Here is an 18027-nt window from a genome sequence, read left to right as displayed (position 1 = left end):
ACGTTACCTGAAGAGACCGTTTTATTGGTAATTTTAAATCACATAATTATTGTGTTAAAATATACTGTGTGGGTTTTTTTAGTCTGATTCGTTTGGGGTACCAAGGCACCCCATTTCTAAATTGTCTTGGTGGTGGCAGCGTTATTTTGATATTTGTTATATCATTATAGTTAATTGCGGGTGGTATTAAGGGTGGATATTTGTATTTTTATCACTATTTCCGGTCTAGTGCAGACAGATAGTGAATTTTAACCCTTTTACCACCAGAACCAAGTCACGCGCACGCTTGGAGTAGAGTGCGTTCGTGACAAATTGGTGGCAGCGGTGGGAAAGTTAAAAAGATTTTTTCCATCTTTTTCGGTACCAGATTTCAGTGTTGCTGGATTTGCTAATCCAGACACTAAAAAGAAATTGTTTCTCAATTTCCAAAGGCTGAACTCAGTGCATACTTAGTATATTTACACCTCAACAGTCCCCCCCCCCTCTTTGTTTTCTTTTGCTATCATTTGGGCCGGTGTGATAAATGGAATACCAAACACAATCCAAGAGTGCTCTGGAGCAACGTTGCCGTGAACAATGTATTCCCATCCGGGGAAAATCAAAGGATGAACTTATTCAAGCGCTTGTGGACTATGATATGCAACAAGCAGCGCAAAGTGATGCTGCAAACACTTCTGAGGGAGGCATGGTCACACGGGAGATACCTGCAGCTGATGTCGGTGACGTGCCAAGATCTGGAGATCCCTTGGACTCTTATCTACAAACTGTTTTCAAATACGTGGACTCAACAGATGCAAACCTCAGGCTGCAGCTTATCCTTAAATATCAAGAGAGGGAAGCTGCAGAGCGCCAGGCTGAGAGAGAGAGGGAAGCTGCAGAGCGCCAGGCCGAGAGAGAGAGGGAAGCTGCAGAGCGCCAGGCGGCAAGAGAGCATGAACTAAAACTGGCAGAGTTGGAGAGGTTAAGTGCCTCACCTATCAGTGTGGTTTCAAGAGACTCTTCTGCACCCAAACCACGTGCAGAGAATTTTCCCACTTTGGACAAAGATGGGGATCTGGATGTTTTTCTGCGCAGTTTTGAAAAGGTTTGCAGGCAGTGCCAATTACCAAAGGACCAGTGGGCAAAGTACCTCACCCCTGGTCTCAGAGGTCCTGCACTGGAAGCATTTGCAGAGCTACCAGCAGAATCTGACCAGGACTATGAGGCAATTAAGGCTGCACTGCAGAGACGGTACAACCTTACCCCTGAGGTGTACCGAAAGAAATTCCGGACTTTGCAAAAGCGTTCCACTGAGAGCTACACTGCAGTTGTGGGACACCTGACGACGGCATTCCGGCAGTGGATTAGAGGGCTGGAGATTAAAACCTTAGAAAGCTTGGAAGATCTGATCATCAAGGAACAGTTTTTGCAGCTGTGCCCAGCCAATGTACAAAAATGGCTGCTGGACCGGGAGCCCAAAACAGCATTGGAAGCGGGTGAGCTGGCTGATTTCCACACCGCCAACCGAGCACAATCGGACCGGAGCAGAGGTTTTTCTACGGGAGCATCCAGCTGGAAGACCACTACACCACGGCTTCCCATCACCCAGTCTACTATACCATCTTCTGCGTCAGTTTCTACCTCAGGGAGAGGGGGAGCTAGTGCCATTTCTACGTATGGGGATAGCCGCAGGTGTTTTATTTGTAATAAAGTGGGGCACATTAGCGCTACTTGCCCGGAGAAAAGAAATCCTACGCCATCCACAGGAGTGGGTCACCCCTCAGAATCACCATCTTCGGTGTTGTTCGTCTGCAGCGCTGAGAACACCCCCAATGTGAATATGCAACCTGTCACTGTGGGAAACAAGGTAACTGTGGGGCTCAGAGACACGGGGGCAGAAGTGACTCTTGTGCGTCCAGAGCTAGTGAGCTCTGAGGACTTTATTCCTGGCAAGACCTTAACAGTGCGGGGAATTGGAGGAGTACGTCATGCAGTGCCAATGGCACGAGTATTTTTGGATTGGGGAGCAGGGAAGGGTGTAAGAGATGTGGGGGTATCAGATAACATTCCTACTAATGTGTTACTGGGTACTGATTTGGGTAGGCTGTTGTCAAAATATATGCCGGAGGATGATACTTTTGATTTATCCAGGTCTTCTAGGGGCCCTACCATAGAAAGGGCAGTGTATAAAAATGTACCAGGGCAGCCTCATGGGGAGAGTGGGCAGAAAGGTTGTGCGTGTCTGCCTGTACTAGAACCCAGAATGTCTGAGGTGCCGTGGGAGAATGTGAAGGTTTCGCATCACTGGGAGGGAGGGCAGATTGAATCTGTGCCAGAACCAGGGATGTCTGAGGTGCTGTGTGAGAATGTGGAGGTTTTGCATCACTGGGAGGGAGGGCAGAGCGAATCTGTGCCAGAACCAGGGATGTCTGAGGTGCCGTGTGAGAATGTAGAGGTTTCGCATCACTGGGAGGGAGGGCAGAGCGAATCTGTGCCAGAACCAGGGTTGTCTGAGGTACCATGTGAGAATGTGGAGGTTTCGCATCACTGGGAGGGAGGGCAGAGCGAATCTGTGCCAGAACCAGGGGTGTCTGAGGTGCCGTGTGAGAATGTGGAGGTTTCGCATCACTGGGAGGGAGGGCAGAGCGAATCTGTGCCAGAACCAGGGGTGTCTGAGGTACCATGTGAGAATGTGGAGGTTTTGCATCACTGGGAGGGAGGGCAGAGCGAATCTGTGCCAGAACCAGGGGTGTCTGAGGTGCCGTGTGAGAATGTGGAGGTTTCACATCACTGGGAGGGAGGGCAGATTGAATCTGTGCCAGAACCAGGAATGTCTGAGGTGTTTTGTGAAAGTGTGAGAGGACCGCCCGACTGTGAAGAAGGGCAGAGAACGAGTGAATGTCCGTCTGTGCCAGATCCCAGAATGTTTGAGGTGCCGTTTGAGAACTTGAAGTTTTCGCATCACTGGGAGGGAGGGCAGAGTGACTCGGTGCCAGAACCAGGGATGTTTGAGGTGCTGTGTGAAAATGTGAGGGGGCCACCCTGTGAAGAAGGGCAGAGGGTGAGTGAGTGTTCCTCTGTGTCAGGATTAACTGGTTCCCAGGGTACTGTATGTATGCCTCCTTGGAGTGGAACAGGTGGAGTGACAGATGTTTCAACCATAGCTGTGGTAACCTGGCAGCAGAATAGGGGACAAAGAGAGGGCTTTTGTGCACCTGTGCCCATATTCTGTGGGACTACGAAGTCAGGACACAAGGGAGAGGGTGAAACTGGTGACCATTCTGTTATCCCTTACGAAGGGCCTACATGGTTTGGGAAGCCAGGGCGAGACACCCTAGCTACCCATCAAGTAGATTTGTTGGGGCTTGTAGCTATACCGAGCCGCATGGAGAACCAATCTGTTACTAAGGGGATGGACTATGCCCCTGGGTACCCTGAGACCATGGCCTTTTCCTGTAACAGAGCAGACAACGTAGCCGATGCTTTGAAAAGTACCTTCTGTAGGGTGGGTTTTCCCAAAGAAATACTTTATCTTAGCCGGAAACTGTTACCCAGGGAAAGAGTAGGTAGGCGCAGAGATAAGCTTGTGGCTTAATCTCTGGGCCACCATCTTATTTGGGGGAGGTGTCACACCAACTTGTGTAGTGCATACATGGACTTGCTACTTGGTAGAGATGGTATGGCCAATTTCAGTATGAGAGGGGTTAATTTGATTGTACAGTCATGTGGTGCCAAAAGGTCTTGTGAGATAAATGTGTCCTTTGAAGCTCGGACTCCAACCGGGGCCTTCTACAGGGTGTTAGGTCCTGCAGTGGAGCTGCCGTTTTGTCTAGGTTCAAATGTAGACGACCATATGCCTGTTTCCCCCTCATAATACTGGATTCTTTGATATGCTAAGTGACCACTAGCAGTCAGGAAAACCATCTCATATCCAGGTCATATCCAACACATATCAATAATAACTCATATATTCATTATCATACCTCCTTGTGTGCATACCTAGAACGGGGAAAGCGCAGCCTACAAAAAGAGTACAAACATGACAGCGCAACGTAAACGGTTTGGAAGGAATTGTGAAGTCTATGATGGTCAGTCATATGTAGCAAGTGTGACATATCTATGGACTTCACAATTTACAGGAAATTCATAAATGCATGAATTATGGCTGTGGCGAGCACAGGAGGGACGATAAAATGAAAATAAGTTATTTTGACGGATATGTTTCCACTACTCAAGGGGGAGGTCACTTATGGTACACCTTCCCTCTGCTTATACCACCTCTGGGCCGGCTTGGAAACTCGAGATGAACTGGGAAAGAGTATAAAGTTAGTGAAAGAAGATTGGTCAGTGTGCTTACTAGGGGCCAAGATCTAATTTTGAGTAAGTCGCCATCTTTCCTTGCCGGAGCCCTACGGACAGAAAAACTGTTACTTGACCATTCAGTGAGTAGTTAGGTTTTCTGTAATTTTCTCCTTTTTATTTTATCTGTTGGTGTAAATAATCTGTTTATCATCTTTTTTGTATGCACTGTGATTTTTTTATTCATAATAAATATTCGTTTATTAAGTTCTGCCTTTGTCTGGTAAAGACTCACGTTACCTGAAGAGACCGTTTTATTGGTAATTTTAAATCACATAATTATTGTGTTAAAATATACTGTGTGGGTTTTTTTAGTCTGATTCGTTTGGGGTACCAAGGCACCCCATTTCTAAATTGTCTTGGTGGTGGCAGCGTTATTTTGATATTTGTTATATCATTATAGTTAATTGCGGGTGGTATTAAGGGTGGATATTTGTATTTTTATCACTATTTCCGGTCTAGTGCAGACAGATAGTGAATTTTAACCCTTTTACCACCAGAACCAAGTCACGCGCACGCTTGGAGTAGAGTGCGTTCGTGACAAATTGGTGGCAGCGGTGGGAAAGTTAAAAAGATTTTTTCCATCTTTTTCGGTACCAGATTTCAGTGTTGCTGGATTTGCTAATCCAGACACTAAAAAGAAATTGTTTCTCAATTTCCAAAGGCTGAACTCAGTGCATACTTAGTATATTTACACCTCAACAGTCCCCCCCCCCTCTTTGTTTTCTTTTGCTATCATTTGGGCCGGTGTGATAAATGGAATACCAAACACAATCCAAGAGTGCTCTGGAGCAACGTTGCCGTGAACAATGTATTCCCATCCGGGGAAAATCAAAGGATGAACTTATTCAAGCGCTTGTGGACTATGATATGCAACAAGCAGCGCAAAGTGATGCTGCAAACACTTCTGAGGGAGGCATGGTCACACGGGAGATACCTGCAGCTGATGTCGGTGACGTGCCAAGATCTGGAGATCCCTTGGACTCTTATCTACAAACTGTTTTCAAATACGTGGACTCAACAGATGCAAACCTCAGGCTGCAGCTTATCCTTAAATATCAAGAGAGGGAAGCTGCAGAGCGCCAGGCTGAGAGAGAGAGGGAAGCTGCAGAGCGCCAGGCCGAGAGAGAGAGGGAAGCTGCAGAGCGCCAGGCGGCAAGAGAGCATGAACTAAAACTGGCAGAGTTGGAGAGGTTAAGTGCCTCACCTATCAGTGTGGTTTCAAGAGACTCTTCTGCACCCAAACCACGTGCAGAGAATTTTCCCACTTTGGACAAAGATGGGGATCTGGATGTTTTTCTGCGCAGTTTTGAAAAGGTTTGCAGGCAGTGCCAATTACCAAAGGACCAGTGGGCAAAGTACCTCACCCCTGGTCTCAGAGGTCCTGCACTGGAAGCATTTGCAGAGCTACCAGCAGAATCTGACCAGGACTATGAGGCAATTAAGGCTGCACTGCAGAGACGGTACAACCTTACCCCTGAGGTGTACCGAAAGAAATTCCGGACTTTGCAAAAGCGTTCCACTGAGAGCTACACTGCAGTTGTGGGACACCTGACGACGGCATTCCGGCAGTGGATTAGAGGGCTGGAGATTAAAACCTTAGAAAGCTTGGAAGATCTGATCATCAAGGAACAGTTTTTGCAGCTGTGCCCAGCCAATGTACAAAAATGGCTGCTGGACCGGGAGCCCAAAACAGCATTGGAAGCGGGTGAGCTGGCTGATTTCCACACCGCCAACCGAGCACAATCGGACCGGAGCAGAGGTTTTTCTACGGGAGCATCCAGCTGGAAGACCACTACACCACGGCTTCCCATCACCCAGTCTACTATACCATCTTCTGCGTCAGTTTCTACCTCAGGGAGAGGGGGAGCTAGTGCCATTTCTACGTATGGGGATAGCCGCAGGTGTTTTATTTGTAATAAAGTGGGGCACATTAGCGCTACTTGCCCGGAGAAAAGAAATCCTACGCCATCCACAGGAGTGGGTCACCCCTCAGAATCACCATCTTCGGTGTTGTTCGTCTGCAGCGCTGAGAACACCCCCAATGTGAATATGCAACCTGTCACTGTGGGAAACAAGGTAACTGTGGGGCTCAGAGACACGGGGGCAGAAGTGACTCTTGTGCGTCCAGAGCTAGTGAGCTCTGAGGACTTTATTCCTGGCAAGACCTTAACAGTGCGGGGAATTGGAGGAGTACGTCATGCAGTGCCAATGGCACGAGTATTTTTGGATTGGGGAGCAGGGAAGGGTGTAAGAGATGTGGGGGTATCAGATAACATTCCTACTAATGTGTTACTGGGTACTGATTTGGGTAGGCTGTTGTCAAAATATATGCCGGAGGATGATACTTTTGATTTATCCAGGTCTTCTAGGGGCCCTACCATAGAAAGGGCAGTGTATAAAAATGTACCAGGGCAGCCTCATGGGGAGAGTGGGCAGAAAGGTTGTGCGTGTCTGCCTGTACTAGAACCCAGAATGTCTGAGGTGCCGTGGGAGAATGTGAAGGTTTCGCATCACTGGGAGGGAGGGCAGATTGAATCTGTGCCAGAACCAGGGATGTCTGAGGTGCTGTGTGAGAATGTGGAGGTTTTGCATCACTGGGAGGGAGGGCAGAGCGAATCTGTGCCAGAACCAGGGATGTCTGAGGTGCCGTGTGAGAATGTAGAGGTTTCGCATCACTGGGAGGGAGGGCAGAGCGAATCTGTGCCAGAACCAGGGTTGTCTGAGGTACCATGTGAGAATGTGGAGGTTTCGCATCACTGGGAGGGAGGGCAGAGCGAATCTGTGCCAGAACCAGGGGTGTCTGAGGTGCCGTGTGAGAATGTGGAGGTTTCGCATCACTGGGAGGGAGGGCAGAGCGAATCTGTGCCAGAACCAGGGGTGTCTGAGGTACCATGTGAGAATGTGGAGGTTTTGCATCACTGGGAGGGAGGGCAGAGCGAATCTGTGCCAGAACCAGGGGTGTCTGAGGTGCCGTGTGAGAATGTGGAGGTTTCACATCACTGGGAGGGAGGGCAGATTGAATCTGTGCCAGAACCAGGAATGTCTGAGGTGTTTTGTGAAAGTGTGAGAGGACCGCCCGACTGTGAAGAAGGGCAGAGAACGAGTGAATGTCCGTCTGTGCCAGATCCCAGAATGTTTGAGGTGCCGTTTGAGAACTTGAAGTTTTCGCATCACTGGGAGGGAGGGCAGAGTGACTCGGTGCCAGAACCAGGGATGTTTGAGGTGCTGTGTGAAAATGTGAGGGGGCCACCCTGTGAAGAAGGGCAGAGGGTGAGTGAGTGTTCCTCTGTGTCAGGATTAACTGGTTCCCAGGGTACTGTATGTATGCCTCCTTGGAGTGGAACAGGTGGAGTGACAGATGTTTCAACCATAGCTGTGGTAACCTGGCAGCAGAATAGGGGACAAAGAGAGGGCTTTTGTGCACCTGTGCCCATATTCTGTGGGACTACGAAGTCAGGACACAAGGGAGAGGGTGAAACTGGTGACCATTCTGTTATCCCTTACGAAGGGCCTACATGGTTTGGGAAGCCAGGGCGAGACACCCTAGCTACCCATCAAGTAGATTTGTTGGGGCTTGTAGCTATACCGAGCCGCATGGAGAACCAATCTGTTACTAAGGGGATGGACTATGCCCCTGGGTACCCTGAGACCATGGCCTTTTCCTGTAACAGAGCAGACAACGTAGCCGATGCTTTGAAAAGTACCTTCTGTAGGGTGGGTTTTCCCAAAGAAATACTTTATCTTAGCCGGAAACTGTTACCCAGGGAAAGAGTAGGTAGGCGCAGAGATAAGCTTGTGGCTTAATCTCTGGGCCACCATCTTATTTGGGGGAGGTGTCACACCAACTTGTGTAGTGCATACATGGACTTGCTACTTGGTAGAGATGGTATGGCCAATTTCAGTATGAGAGGGGTTAATTTGATTGTACAGTCATGTGGTGCCAAAAGGTCTTGTGAGATAAATGTGTCCTTTGAAGCTCGGACTCCAACCGGGGCCTTCTACAGGGTGTTAGGTCCTGCAGTGGAGCTGCCGTTTTGTCTAGGTTCAAATGTAGACGACCATATGCCTGTTTCCCCCTCATAATACTGGATTCTTTGATATGCTAAGTGACCACTAGCAGTCAGGAAAACCATCTCATATCCAGGTCATATCCAACACATATCAATAATAACTCATATATTCATTATCATACCTCCTTGTGTGCATACCTAGAACGGGGAAAGCGCAGCCTACAAAAAGAGTACAAACATGACAGCGCAACGTAAACGGTTTGGAAGGAATTGTGAAGTCTATGATGGTCAGTCATATGTAGCAAGTGTGACATATCTATGGACTTCACAATTTACAGGAAATTCATAAATTACAGAATTATGGCTGTGGCGAGCACAGGAGGGACGATAAAATGAAAATAAGTTATTTTGACGGATATGTTTCCACTACTCAAGGGGGAGGTCACTTATGGTACACCTTCCCTCTGCTTATACCACCTCTGGGCCGGCTTGGAAACTCGAGATGAACTGGGAAAGAGTATAAAGTTAGTGAAAGAAGATTGGTCAGTGTGCTTACTAGGGGCCAAGATCTAATTTTGAGTAAGTCGCCATCTTTCCTTGCCGGAGCCCTACGGACAGAAAAACTGTTACTTGACCATTCAGTGAGTAGTTAGGTTTTCTGTAATTTTCTCCTTTTTATTTTATCTGTTGGTGTAAATAATCTGTTTATCATCTTTTTTGTATGCACTGTGATTTTTTTATTCATAATAAATATTCGTTTATTAAGTTCTGCCTTTGTCTGGTAAAGACTCACGTTACCTGAAGAGACCTTTTTACTGGTAATTTTAAATCACATAATTATTGTGTTAAAATATACTGTGTGGGTTTTTTTAGTCTGATTCGTTTGGGGTACCAAGGCACCCCATTTCTAAATTGTCTTGGTGGTGGCAGCGTTATTTTGATATTTGTTATATCATTATAGTTAATTGCGGGTGGTATTAAGGGTGGATATTTGTATTTTTATCACTATTTCCGGTCTAGTGCAGACAGTGAATTTTAACCCTTTTACCACCAGAACCAAGTCACGCGCACGCTTGGAGTAGAGTGCGTTCGTGACATAAGGCATATCTGCAGGGCAGAGTGGCATATAGGATGGTATAAGGCATATCTGGGGGGCAGAGTGGCGTATAGGAAGGTATAAGGCATATCTCAGGGGCGGCGTGGCATATGGGGGTATACGGCATATCAGGGGGGCATAAGACATATCTGGGGGTATAAGGCATATAGGGGGTATAAGGCATATCAGGGGCTATTAGACATATCGGGGGCACAGTGGCATATCAGGAAGGCAGAGTGGCATATAGGGTGTATAAGGCATATCTGGGGGGCAGAGTGGCAAGCCTGGGGTCAGATGTGCATACCTGGGGAGGAGGTTGGCAAACAAAAGGAAATAAAAACAAGAAATGCATTTTCCTCAATCAGTTTTTATTAAATATGAAAAAATTAGTTTACATATGAATTAAAACCTAGTTTGAGAAATACTGTGTTTGGGTAAAATATAGCATTTTTTTTATTATGCCGGTAAAAAAGGAAGGGAATTAGGGAAATGCCATTGTGACACAGATAAAAGGGTTAATGACAGGTTAATATAAATTTTAGGTTTTTTATTCTGTTTGTTTTTAACACCAAGTTTGCTAATTTAATTATTTTAAATAAACAAAAAAATTGCATATTGTTTTTTTATTGACTTAATCGGAAAAAATAATCGGCCAACTAATCGATTATGAAAATAATCGTTACTTGCAGCCCTAATATATATATATATATATATATATATTAGGGCTGCAAGTAACGATTATATATAGTTATAACGATATATATATATATAGTTGTGTGGAAAAAAGTACACTTTGGATTCTATGGTTTTACATATCAGGACATAATATCAATCATCTGTTCCTTAGCAGGTTTCACAATTATCAATACAACCTCAGTTGAACAACACATGACATATGGAGAAGCCATGTGTGAAAAACTACCGTATTTCCCCATGTAAAAGACGCACCTTAATTTTGGGGCCCGAAATTTGAAGAAAAAAATATTACATTAAGTTATTGTACTGGCTGCCTGGGCATGACATGAGTGTGATTGATGTTAGCCGCTAGCAATTGTTAGCAATAACACTCCTATCATGCTCAGGCACCACTGTATAAGACGCACCCAGTTTCTAGACCCCAAATTTTTCTAAAAAAGGTGTGTCTTATACATTGGGAAATACGGTAAATACCCCTTATGATTCAATAGCTTGTAGAAGCACCTTTAGCTGCAATAACTTGAATAGTTTTCTGTATGATTATCAGTCTCTCATTTTGTTACGGAGAAACTTTGGCCCACTGTTCTGTACAATGTTGCTTTTTTATGAACTATGTCTTCTGAGGACATCTGAAAAAGAAAAATGTCCTTTGAAAATAACATATGAATGCACGTGATTCTAGGACTGCAAATTAAAGTAAATTATAAGCATGTGGTCCAGGCATAGCTGAGATCCAATTAGGAACCACCAATCTTCAAAAAGAAAAGAACTAAGATCATATTCATGTCGCTGAGAGATACACCAAGGAAGAATTTGTGCATAGTAGTGATATTTAGGGCTGATAAATTTATCGAATATAAGATGAGGGTATTTTCAGAGCAAATGCTCTGAAAAATACCCCTCCTTTTATAATCCGACCTCAAATAGAGGTCTGACTATAACACTGCATCACGCAGATGTTCACCGGCTGCCCCCACTAGACACCAAGGTGTCGGGGGGGGGGGCAGAGTGGCATATCTGGGGTGGCAGGAGTGCAAATACAAGGAAATAAAGACAAGAAATGCATGCAAAGTTTACTTGTGAATTAATATTTACTAATTAAACTTTTTTTAGGTATTAAAACCTAGTTTGAGAAATACTGTGTTTGGGTTCTTGTTCCTTTAAAAATTTCTTTTATTATGTCAGTAAAATAAGAAGACAATTAGAGAAATGCCATTGTGATAGAGATAAAAGTGTTGTGGGCACAGAGTACAATGACAGTTTTTTATTATGTTTGTTATTTTTTTTTTTTTAACACCCAGTTTGTTCATTAAATTATTTTAAATAAACAGAAAAATTGCATATTTTTATATCTGATTAATCGTAGGGGAAAATAAATAAAAAATTGATTATGATAATCCTTACAGCCCTAGTGATATTTATTAAATACTCATTTAGTTCCTTGACCCACGCATGCATGGATATTTTCACTAGGAAAACACCGACTGTCAGCCAGGGTAAAGGGTAATTGGTTGCATAACAATCCTAAACAAAAATAGACTTTTATTATTATTCTTGTTGTTTTATATAGCGCTATCATATTCCGGAGCACTTGATAAACAAGACATATTTTATAGAAAATCAATTATTTTTAACCAATATTTATAAGTTGCATATGCTTTTTGCAAAGATGTCAACGTTTAAGTCAATACAAGAATATATACAGTCGTGTGAAAAAGAAAGTACACCCTCAGATGACTATACTAATAAGTATAAGTACATTAATATACATTCTTCTATAAATGGGGCACTTTAAGACAGTAACTTTTAAACAAATCAATTGCAAAACTACTGCACTCATTGATCATCAAATAACGAAGCCCAAAGTACTTTCATAAATGAATTTTAATGGTGGTGAAAGCTGTGTAAGTTAATTCCTCTTTTGTAAAAGTGCTCAACAAAAACACCACAATTATCTTAATGTTGATAAAGTTAACAAATTCAAAACTACAAACATAACAAGACAATAGGAAAATATTTTAGTTTCAAAGCTTGAAAAAGGAAAAAAAAATAATTTGTGATTGCAAGACAATGAACAACTGCTTACAGGACCACACCATCTTTTCATCAGCCAGCCCCCCCCACACATCCATCCACAGCTTAGTTAGCCATTCTAGTCAGTGTCAGCTCGCTGTATATCCTTCCACACTTAAGGATTCCTGCAATCATTAGGCAAAAGCATTCCTGTAATGAACACATTTCATTTGCCAGAAATCTAAGCTTTTATTTCAAAGTAAATCATTTCCCCCCCATTAACTACAAGATGTACCTGTGCATTCTTACATTTCATAACAGTCCTTTATTCAAAATGATTCATCTTTCATTGTCCCATAGCTCTATCTATGGAAGAAACCAGTGTGCTACAGCGCACATATACTGCTGACGCAATAGGGCTGGAGAAAGCATGACGTCAGCACACTTCAAACGTATTCCAATCCAGGAATACATCCTTTAAAGACTCAAATTTCCAAACACTATAGCGCAGGATGAATCACCATTGTCATCATAACCTTTTCATGGCTGTCCTCAAAAAAATCAATGCCAGTAAACATGAATAAAATCGGTTCTACGTAGTCCTCTTAATGTCCTTTCAAATCCTTGAGTCACGCTGTTAAGAAGGCGGATGATCTTCACCTCGTATTGCTTTGTACTTTGCCATATCTTCCGGGAATACTTTAGTTAGTTCTTGAATTAATAGGCTTTTGAATTTCTGTTCAAACAAGAATAAAATGGGTTATGATAAAATAGAATTAGGATAAGATAATATTTCGAAGCCTTTATTTATAAATCCAATGTGTTTTATCAAACCAGCACCCCCCATGCATATGTGTGGAAAGCACTCCTATTGATTTTCAAGCAGCCAATCAGTCACAGAATACAAGAGGAGGTCATCTGCAGCAAGAGGGCTGCAGCTTCTTTTTCAGGCAAGTGCGATATTTTTGGAAGAATGCATTGCCATTAAATTGCATAAAACCTAGAAAACAATCCAAACCCAGAAGCAGACATAAAGTAGCCTCAATGTGCACAGGCACAGCCAACAAAATCAAAGCAAGATGTACAAATCGTATGAGACTGGATGGGGGATGGGTTTATTTAGGGAAACTCATGTACCACCCTTCTAATTCAAGGGGCCTCCCTGTGCCGCATTTTTCATTTGATAACAAAGAAAGTACCTAAGGAACCTTCAGCTATTGCTACTATTGCATTTAACTGCCAGATACAAGCATTCAAAAGGCACTTAAAATATATCAAACAGCTGTCTAAGCGGTAGCACCTGTCATCTAGGTCATCTTCTAATCAGACTTCAAATAGAGGTCTGACTAAGCAGCGCTGCAGGGGACCTAGAACCTCCTCTCTGGCAGCCGGTGGACGTCTGTGACATGCGCGCCGACTACCTCCGGTGCTGCCGGCACTTCCTCTGGGGCTTCTATAACAAAGCGCCGGCATCACATGACCTTCCGTTGCTCATTCATAGAAGACCCGACAACAGCGCGCAGACCCCCACCGGCTTACCCGCTAGACACCAAGGAATCTGAAGCACAGGGGAGAAGTCTAGGGAAGCACTGGTAAGTCGTGGTAGGGTAAGAGTAGTATATGGGGGAGCTTTCTGAAGGCAGAGTGGCATATAGGGGCTTAAAAGGCGTATCTGGGGGCAGAGAGGCCAATAAAAGGAAAGAAAAACAAAAAATAGTTTACATTTGAATTACCGTAATTACAAGATGACCCCCCAAAATCTGAATATTAGTTTAGGGAAAAAAAGAAAAAGCCTGAATATAAGACGACCCTATAGGAAAAAAGTTTTACTAGTAAATATCAATGTAAACTATTTTTTCAGACTTAATAAAAGCTATGATTGTGAAAAATATTTTTTTGGTTTTTATTTCCTTTTATTTGCCAACCTGTCCCCAGTTATGCACATCTGCCTCCAGGCTTGCCACTGCCACCCTGATATGCCTTATACCCCCCCTATATATGCCACTCTGCCTCCCTGATATGCCTTATACCCTCCTATATGCTACTCTGCCCCATGATATGCCTTTAACCCCCTATATGACCCTCTGCCTCCCTGATATTATTATTATCTATTGTTTTATATAGTGCCATCAAGTTCCGTAGCGCTGTACAATGGGTAGACAGGACATAACAAGTAGTATGTAACATAACAAATTGACCAACTAGCTTACAGTCTATATGCCTTGAATCCCCTATATGCCACTCTGCCTCCCTGATATGCCACTCTAGCATATAGGGGGTTAAAGGCATATCATGGGACAGAGTGGCATATAAGAGGGTATAAGGCATTTCTGGAGGCAGAGTGGCATATAGGCGGTTAAAGGGCATTTCTGGAGGCAGTGGCATACAGGGGGTTAAAAGGCATATCATGGGACACACTCTGCCTCCAGAAAAGTCTTATGGACACCCATACAACACCCCCCACACTTTTTTTCACTGTTTTTAAATAAGCACATTACAAAGTTCACAAAGTAAATTACACAAAGATCTTTCACCAATGACATTCTAAGCTAGCATATCACCCGTCCCTAAATAAAGTACAAAATAGGAAACCAAGATAGGTTTTCCAATCTGCATTTTTGAGCACTAGGCACAAGTGCTTGCATTGTGGGTTACGGAATTCAATTCATCTATTTATGTTGAATTTAGGGCTGCAACTAACGATTATTTTAATAATGGATTAGTTGGCCGATTATTTTTTCGATTAATCAGATAAAAAAGCTATTTTTTTTTTAAATTTAAAATAATGTAATAAAAAACATACAATTTACACTTTCATCTCTTTATTGTAATGGCCTCTCTTCACCTTCTTATTTTACTGACATAATAAATGCTACAAGAACCCAAACAGTGTTTCTCAAACTAGGTTTTAATACAAAGTTATTAGTAAATATTAATTCATATGTTAACTCTTTTTCATATTTAATAAAAACTATGAGAAAAAAGCCTTTTTTCTTTTATTTACCAAACTGCCCCCAGTTATGCACATCTGACCCCAGCTTGCCACTCTTCCCCATATATGCCAGTTTCCACTGTGCCCCCTGATATGCCACTGTGCCCCCGATATGCCTTATACTCCTTATATGCCAGTGATATGCAACTGAGCCCCCTGATATACCTTTTACCCCCAGATATGTCTAATGCCCCCCTGATATGCCACTCGCCCCATTTATGCCTTATACCTCCCTATATGCCACTGTGCACCCTGATATGCCACTCCGCCCCCCCATAAATGCCCTGCACCACCCTGAAATTCATTATACCCCCATACACCACTACCTCCCCTATACACCACTCTAACTCCCCCAAATATGCCATTCTGCCTCCCTGAAATTCATTACACCCCCATACACCACTCTGCTACCCTAAAATTCATTATACCCCCCATACACCACTATAACTCACGCATATACCACTCTGCCTCCTCCTCCCCCCCTACCACACTCCACTCTGCCTTTCTCCCGACTCCCTGGTGTTTTGTGAACCTCCGTTGCAGACAGGCACTTTCACTGCAGCTTCATAGAAGCCTCAGCATAAGTGAAGGGCAGTAACGGAGGGTGTCTGTGCGATGCAGACCCCACCACCTGACAGAGAGGGTGATCCTCTGCAGCAGACCTCGATTTTCTGTCAGCCGGTGGTAGTCTGCACGATGTGCACAGACAGCCTCCGTTACTCACCTTCACTTCCGCTAAAGCTTCTATGAAGCTGCAGTGAAAGTGCCTGTCAGCAACGGAGGTTCACAAAATACCAGGGAGTCGGGAGAAAGGCAGAGTGGAGTATGGGAGGGGGAGGAGTCAGAGGGGTGTATGGAAGTGGAGGGGAGAGACGGAAGTTGTCTGTGCGTATCCCACGGACACCCACCGGCCGACAGTGAGGGGAATTCAGGTCCCCTGCAACGTTGCGGGGGATCTGGATTGTAGTGTTATAATCCGATCTCTGTTTGAGGTCAGATTATATAAGAAGATATAATCGATAAAAATCAATTCAACTAATCGATAATGAAAATCGTTGTCAACGATTTTAATTATCAATTATCGATTTTATCGATTAGTTGTTTCAGCCCTAGTTGAATTAATGCCAATATTTGTAGTGTTTTCAGGGCCTTCTTCTAAATGATTTTGGTAGATATCTGAGAACGTCTAGCAAGCTATTCAAAAAGTGCTCTCCACAAAGTTTACCAAGAAAAAAAAAAAAAAAAGTTACACACGTAGATAATCAGCAAAATGACTTACCTTCATTGTGTCAATCTTCCCTTTTACTTGTTCGTTTTTTGCCAGAGCCCTTTCGAGACACTCCTTTGTGTAAAGTTGGGGGTTACGGCCTTGATCAATGTAACTAAAATATAGTATATCCAATATATAAATACTTTTGGATTTACGTAACTTTATTTAATGTAACTTATTGAACTTTTCCATGAACAGACTAATTGGACTAATTATAAAGCCTGTAATAGTAGCTTTCTACATATGGCATCCGAGCAGTAAAAACACCATAGTATTCAAATTTACAATAGAGGTAGGTAGCATGGCTTGAAAATGTATTCACAAGTATATAAAGGTTAGGATCTACAGGCACAAGGTGTTACACTGGCTGAAAATCAACATACAAAAAGTACAGCTTTACTGTTTCATGATGTAGAAAGTGTTTTTTTTCCTCCTTAAAAACAAATGCTACTTACTCAAAGACTTCTAAGGGTACAGTGATGTCATGGAGCTGTTGCCGACACTTGTCAATATCCTGTAAACCTGCGACCATGAAATTCCTGCAAAAATGATAGAAGAACCTACGTTTAAATGACATAATTTCTCTAGGAATTGATGTAATTGTATAATAGATATACATGCGATAAGTTACAACAGATACATCATCAAATGGATTGTCTCAGTACTAATTGTTAAAGCCCTACCTGGTTTAACACAAAGTATTACGGTTTAGATCTTTTTGATGAGCGCTATAATAATAATAATAAGTATCTAGATTCATCTTTTAGACCCACTTAGTTGCTAAGTGGCATGAGCGGCATCTCTGGCATAACAAACCAAACCAATACATGCTCTGGCAATAAATCTTCTATGTGTGCCATATTTATTGATGGCTCTCATTGCCCTGCAATAATAGATCAATGTCCCGTTAACATATACGGCAAAAACAGGTAAAATCTCTACACTATTACACGGGCATCGAGACAAATGATACAGCAGGCTGACATGCATACAAAGCCTTGGTCTATGTCAAAATCATTACAAAGAGAGTAGTCTGTAGCTTAGACACAGCTTTGGGGTGAGAGCAATGATTCCCCCCCCGACTCACAGCTTCTGGTTAAGTCCAGCCTGGCTGCTGGGCTGAAAGTCACTGACTATGATCCCCAGCTGACGGATGTTCTCTACAAACTTCTCCAGGTGTTCTTCCAGGTTTTCAAACTTTTCCGCCATCTCTAAACGATCGATTTACTACACGATAAAGCTGCCTTTTTTCTAGCTTTCTGTTACTCTGCGTCTCTATTCCTCATACTCGCTTCCTAGACCGTCACCCAGTAACCGGTATCTCCGTCGCAATCACTCACAGACGTATACACGTTTCACTTCCGGGTTGGCTCTCTTCCCCCCTCCCTCTTCCTGCCCTGTATTCCTCCTCCCCCTCTCGTCCTCGGATAATTCTAGTGAGGGGGGAGGACGGGTGACTGTAGAACGCATGTGTGGGAGGGAGCAGCACTGCAGTAAATCCTCTGCTCGCTTTGCCTGTAGTACTATGCACCATATTATTACAATCAAAATCATTGGGGGGCGTTGCCAGATGACTGCGTCACTACATAAAATACATAATTACAATGAT

The 18027-nt window shown here is 43.5% G+C and overlaps 3 protein-coding genes across 3 annotated transcripts; 2 read left to right on the top strand and 1 right to left on the bottom strand.

Annotated features, from left to right (window-relative positions):
- Positions 1–523: 523 nt before the first annotated feature.
- Positions 524–3574, top strand: LOC149302574 (uncharacterized). Its single transcript, XM_089482240.1, has 2 exons — positions 524–2251; positions 3083–3574. Exons 1-2 carry the CDS (start codon positions 524–526, stop codon positions 3572–3574), a joined length of 2220 nt encoding a protein of 739 aa, XP_089338366.1.
- A 1520-nt stretch (positions 3575–5094) lies between these two features.
- LOC149302573 (uncharacterized) lies at positions 5095–8145 on the top strand. The gene is made up of 2 exons (XM_089482239.1): positions 5095–6822; positions 7654–8145. Exons 1-2 carry the CDS (start codon positions 5095–5097, stop codon positions 8143–8145), a joined length of 2220 nt encoding a protein of 739 aa, XP_089338365.1.
- Positions 8146–12793: 4648 nt separating this feature from the next.
- Positions 12794–17627, bottom strand: LOC149302572 (mediator of RNA polymerase II transcription subunit 10). Its single transcript, XM_089482349.1, has 4 exons — positions 17506–17627; positions 16874–16957; positions 16428–16530; positions 12794–12892 (listed from the first exon to the last, which is right to left on the bottom strand). Exons 1-4 carry the CDS (start codon positions 17625–17627, stop codon positions 12794–12796), a joined length of 408 nt encoding a protein of 135 aa, XP_089338475.1.
- Between the last annotated feature and the right edge of the window lie 400 nt (positions 17628–18027).

This window comes from Sceloporus occidentalis, unplaced genomic scaffold (genome assembly GCF_023333645.1).
Source record: "Sceloporus occidentalis isolate IW3139 unplaced genomic scaffold, rSceOcc1.0.p SCAF_18, whole genome shotgun sequence".
NCBI classification, from domain to species: domain Eukaryota; kingdom Metazoa; phylum Chordata; class Lepidosauria; order Squamata; family Phrynosomatidae; genus Sceloporus; species Sceloporus occidentalis.
This window is presented reverse-complemented; position numbering and strand designations above follow the sequence as displayed.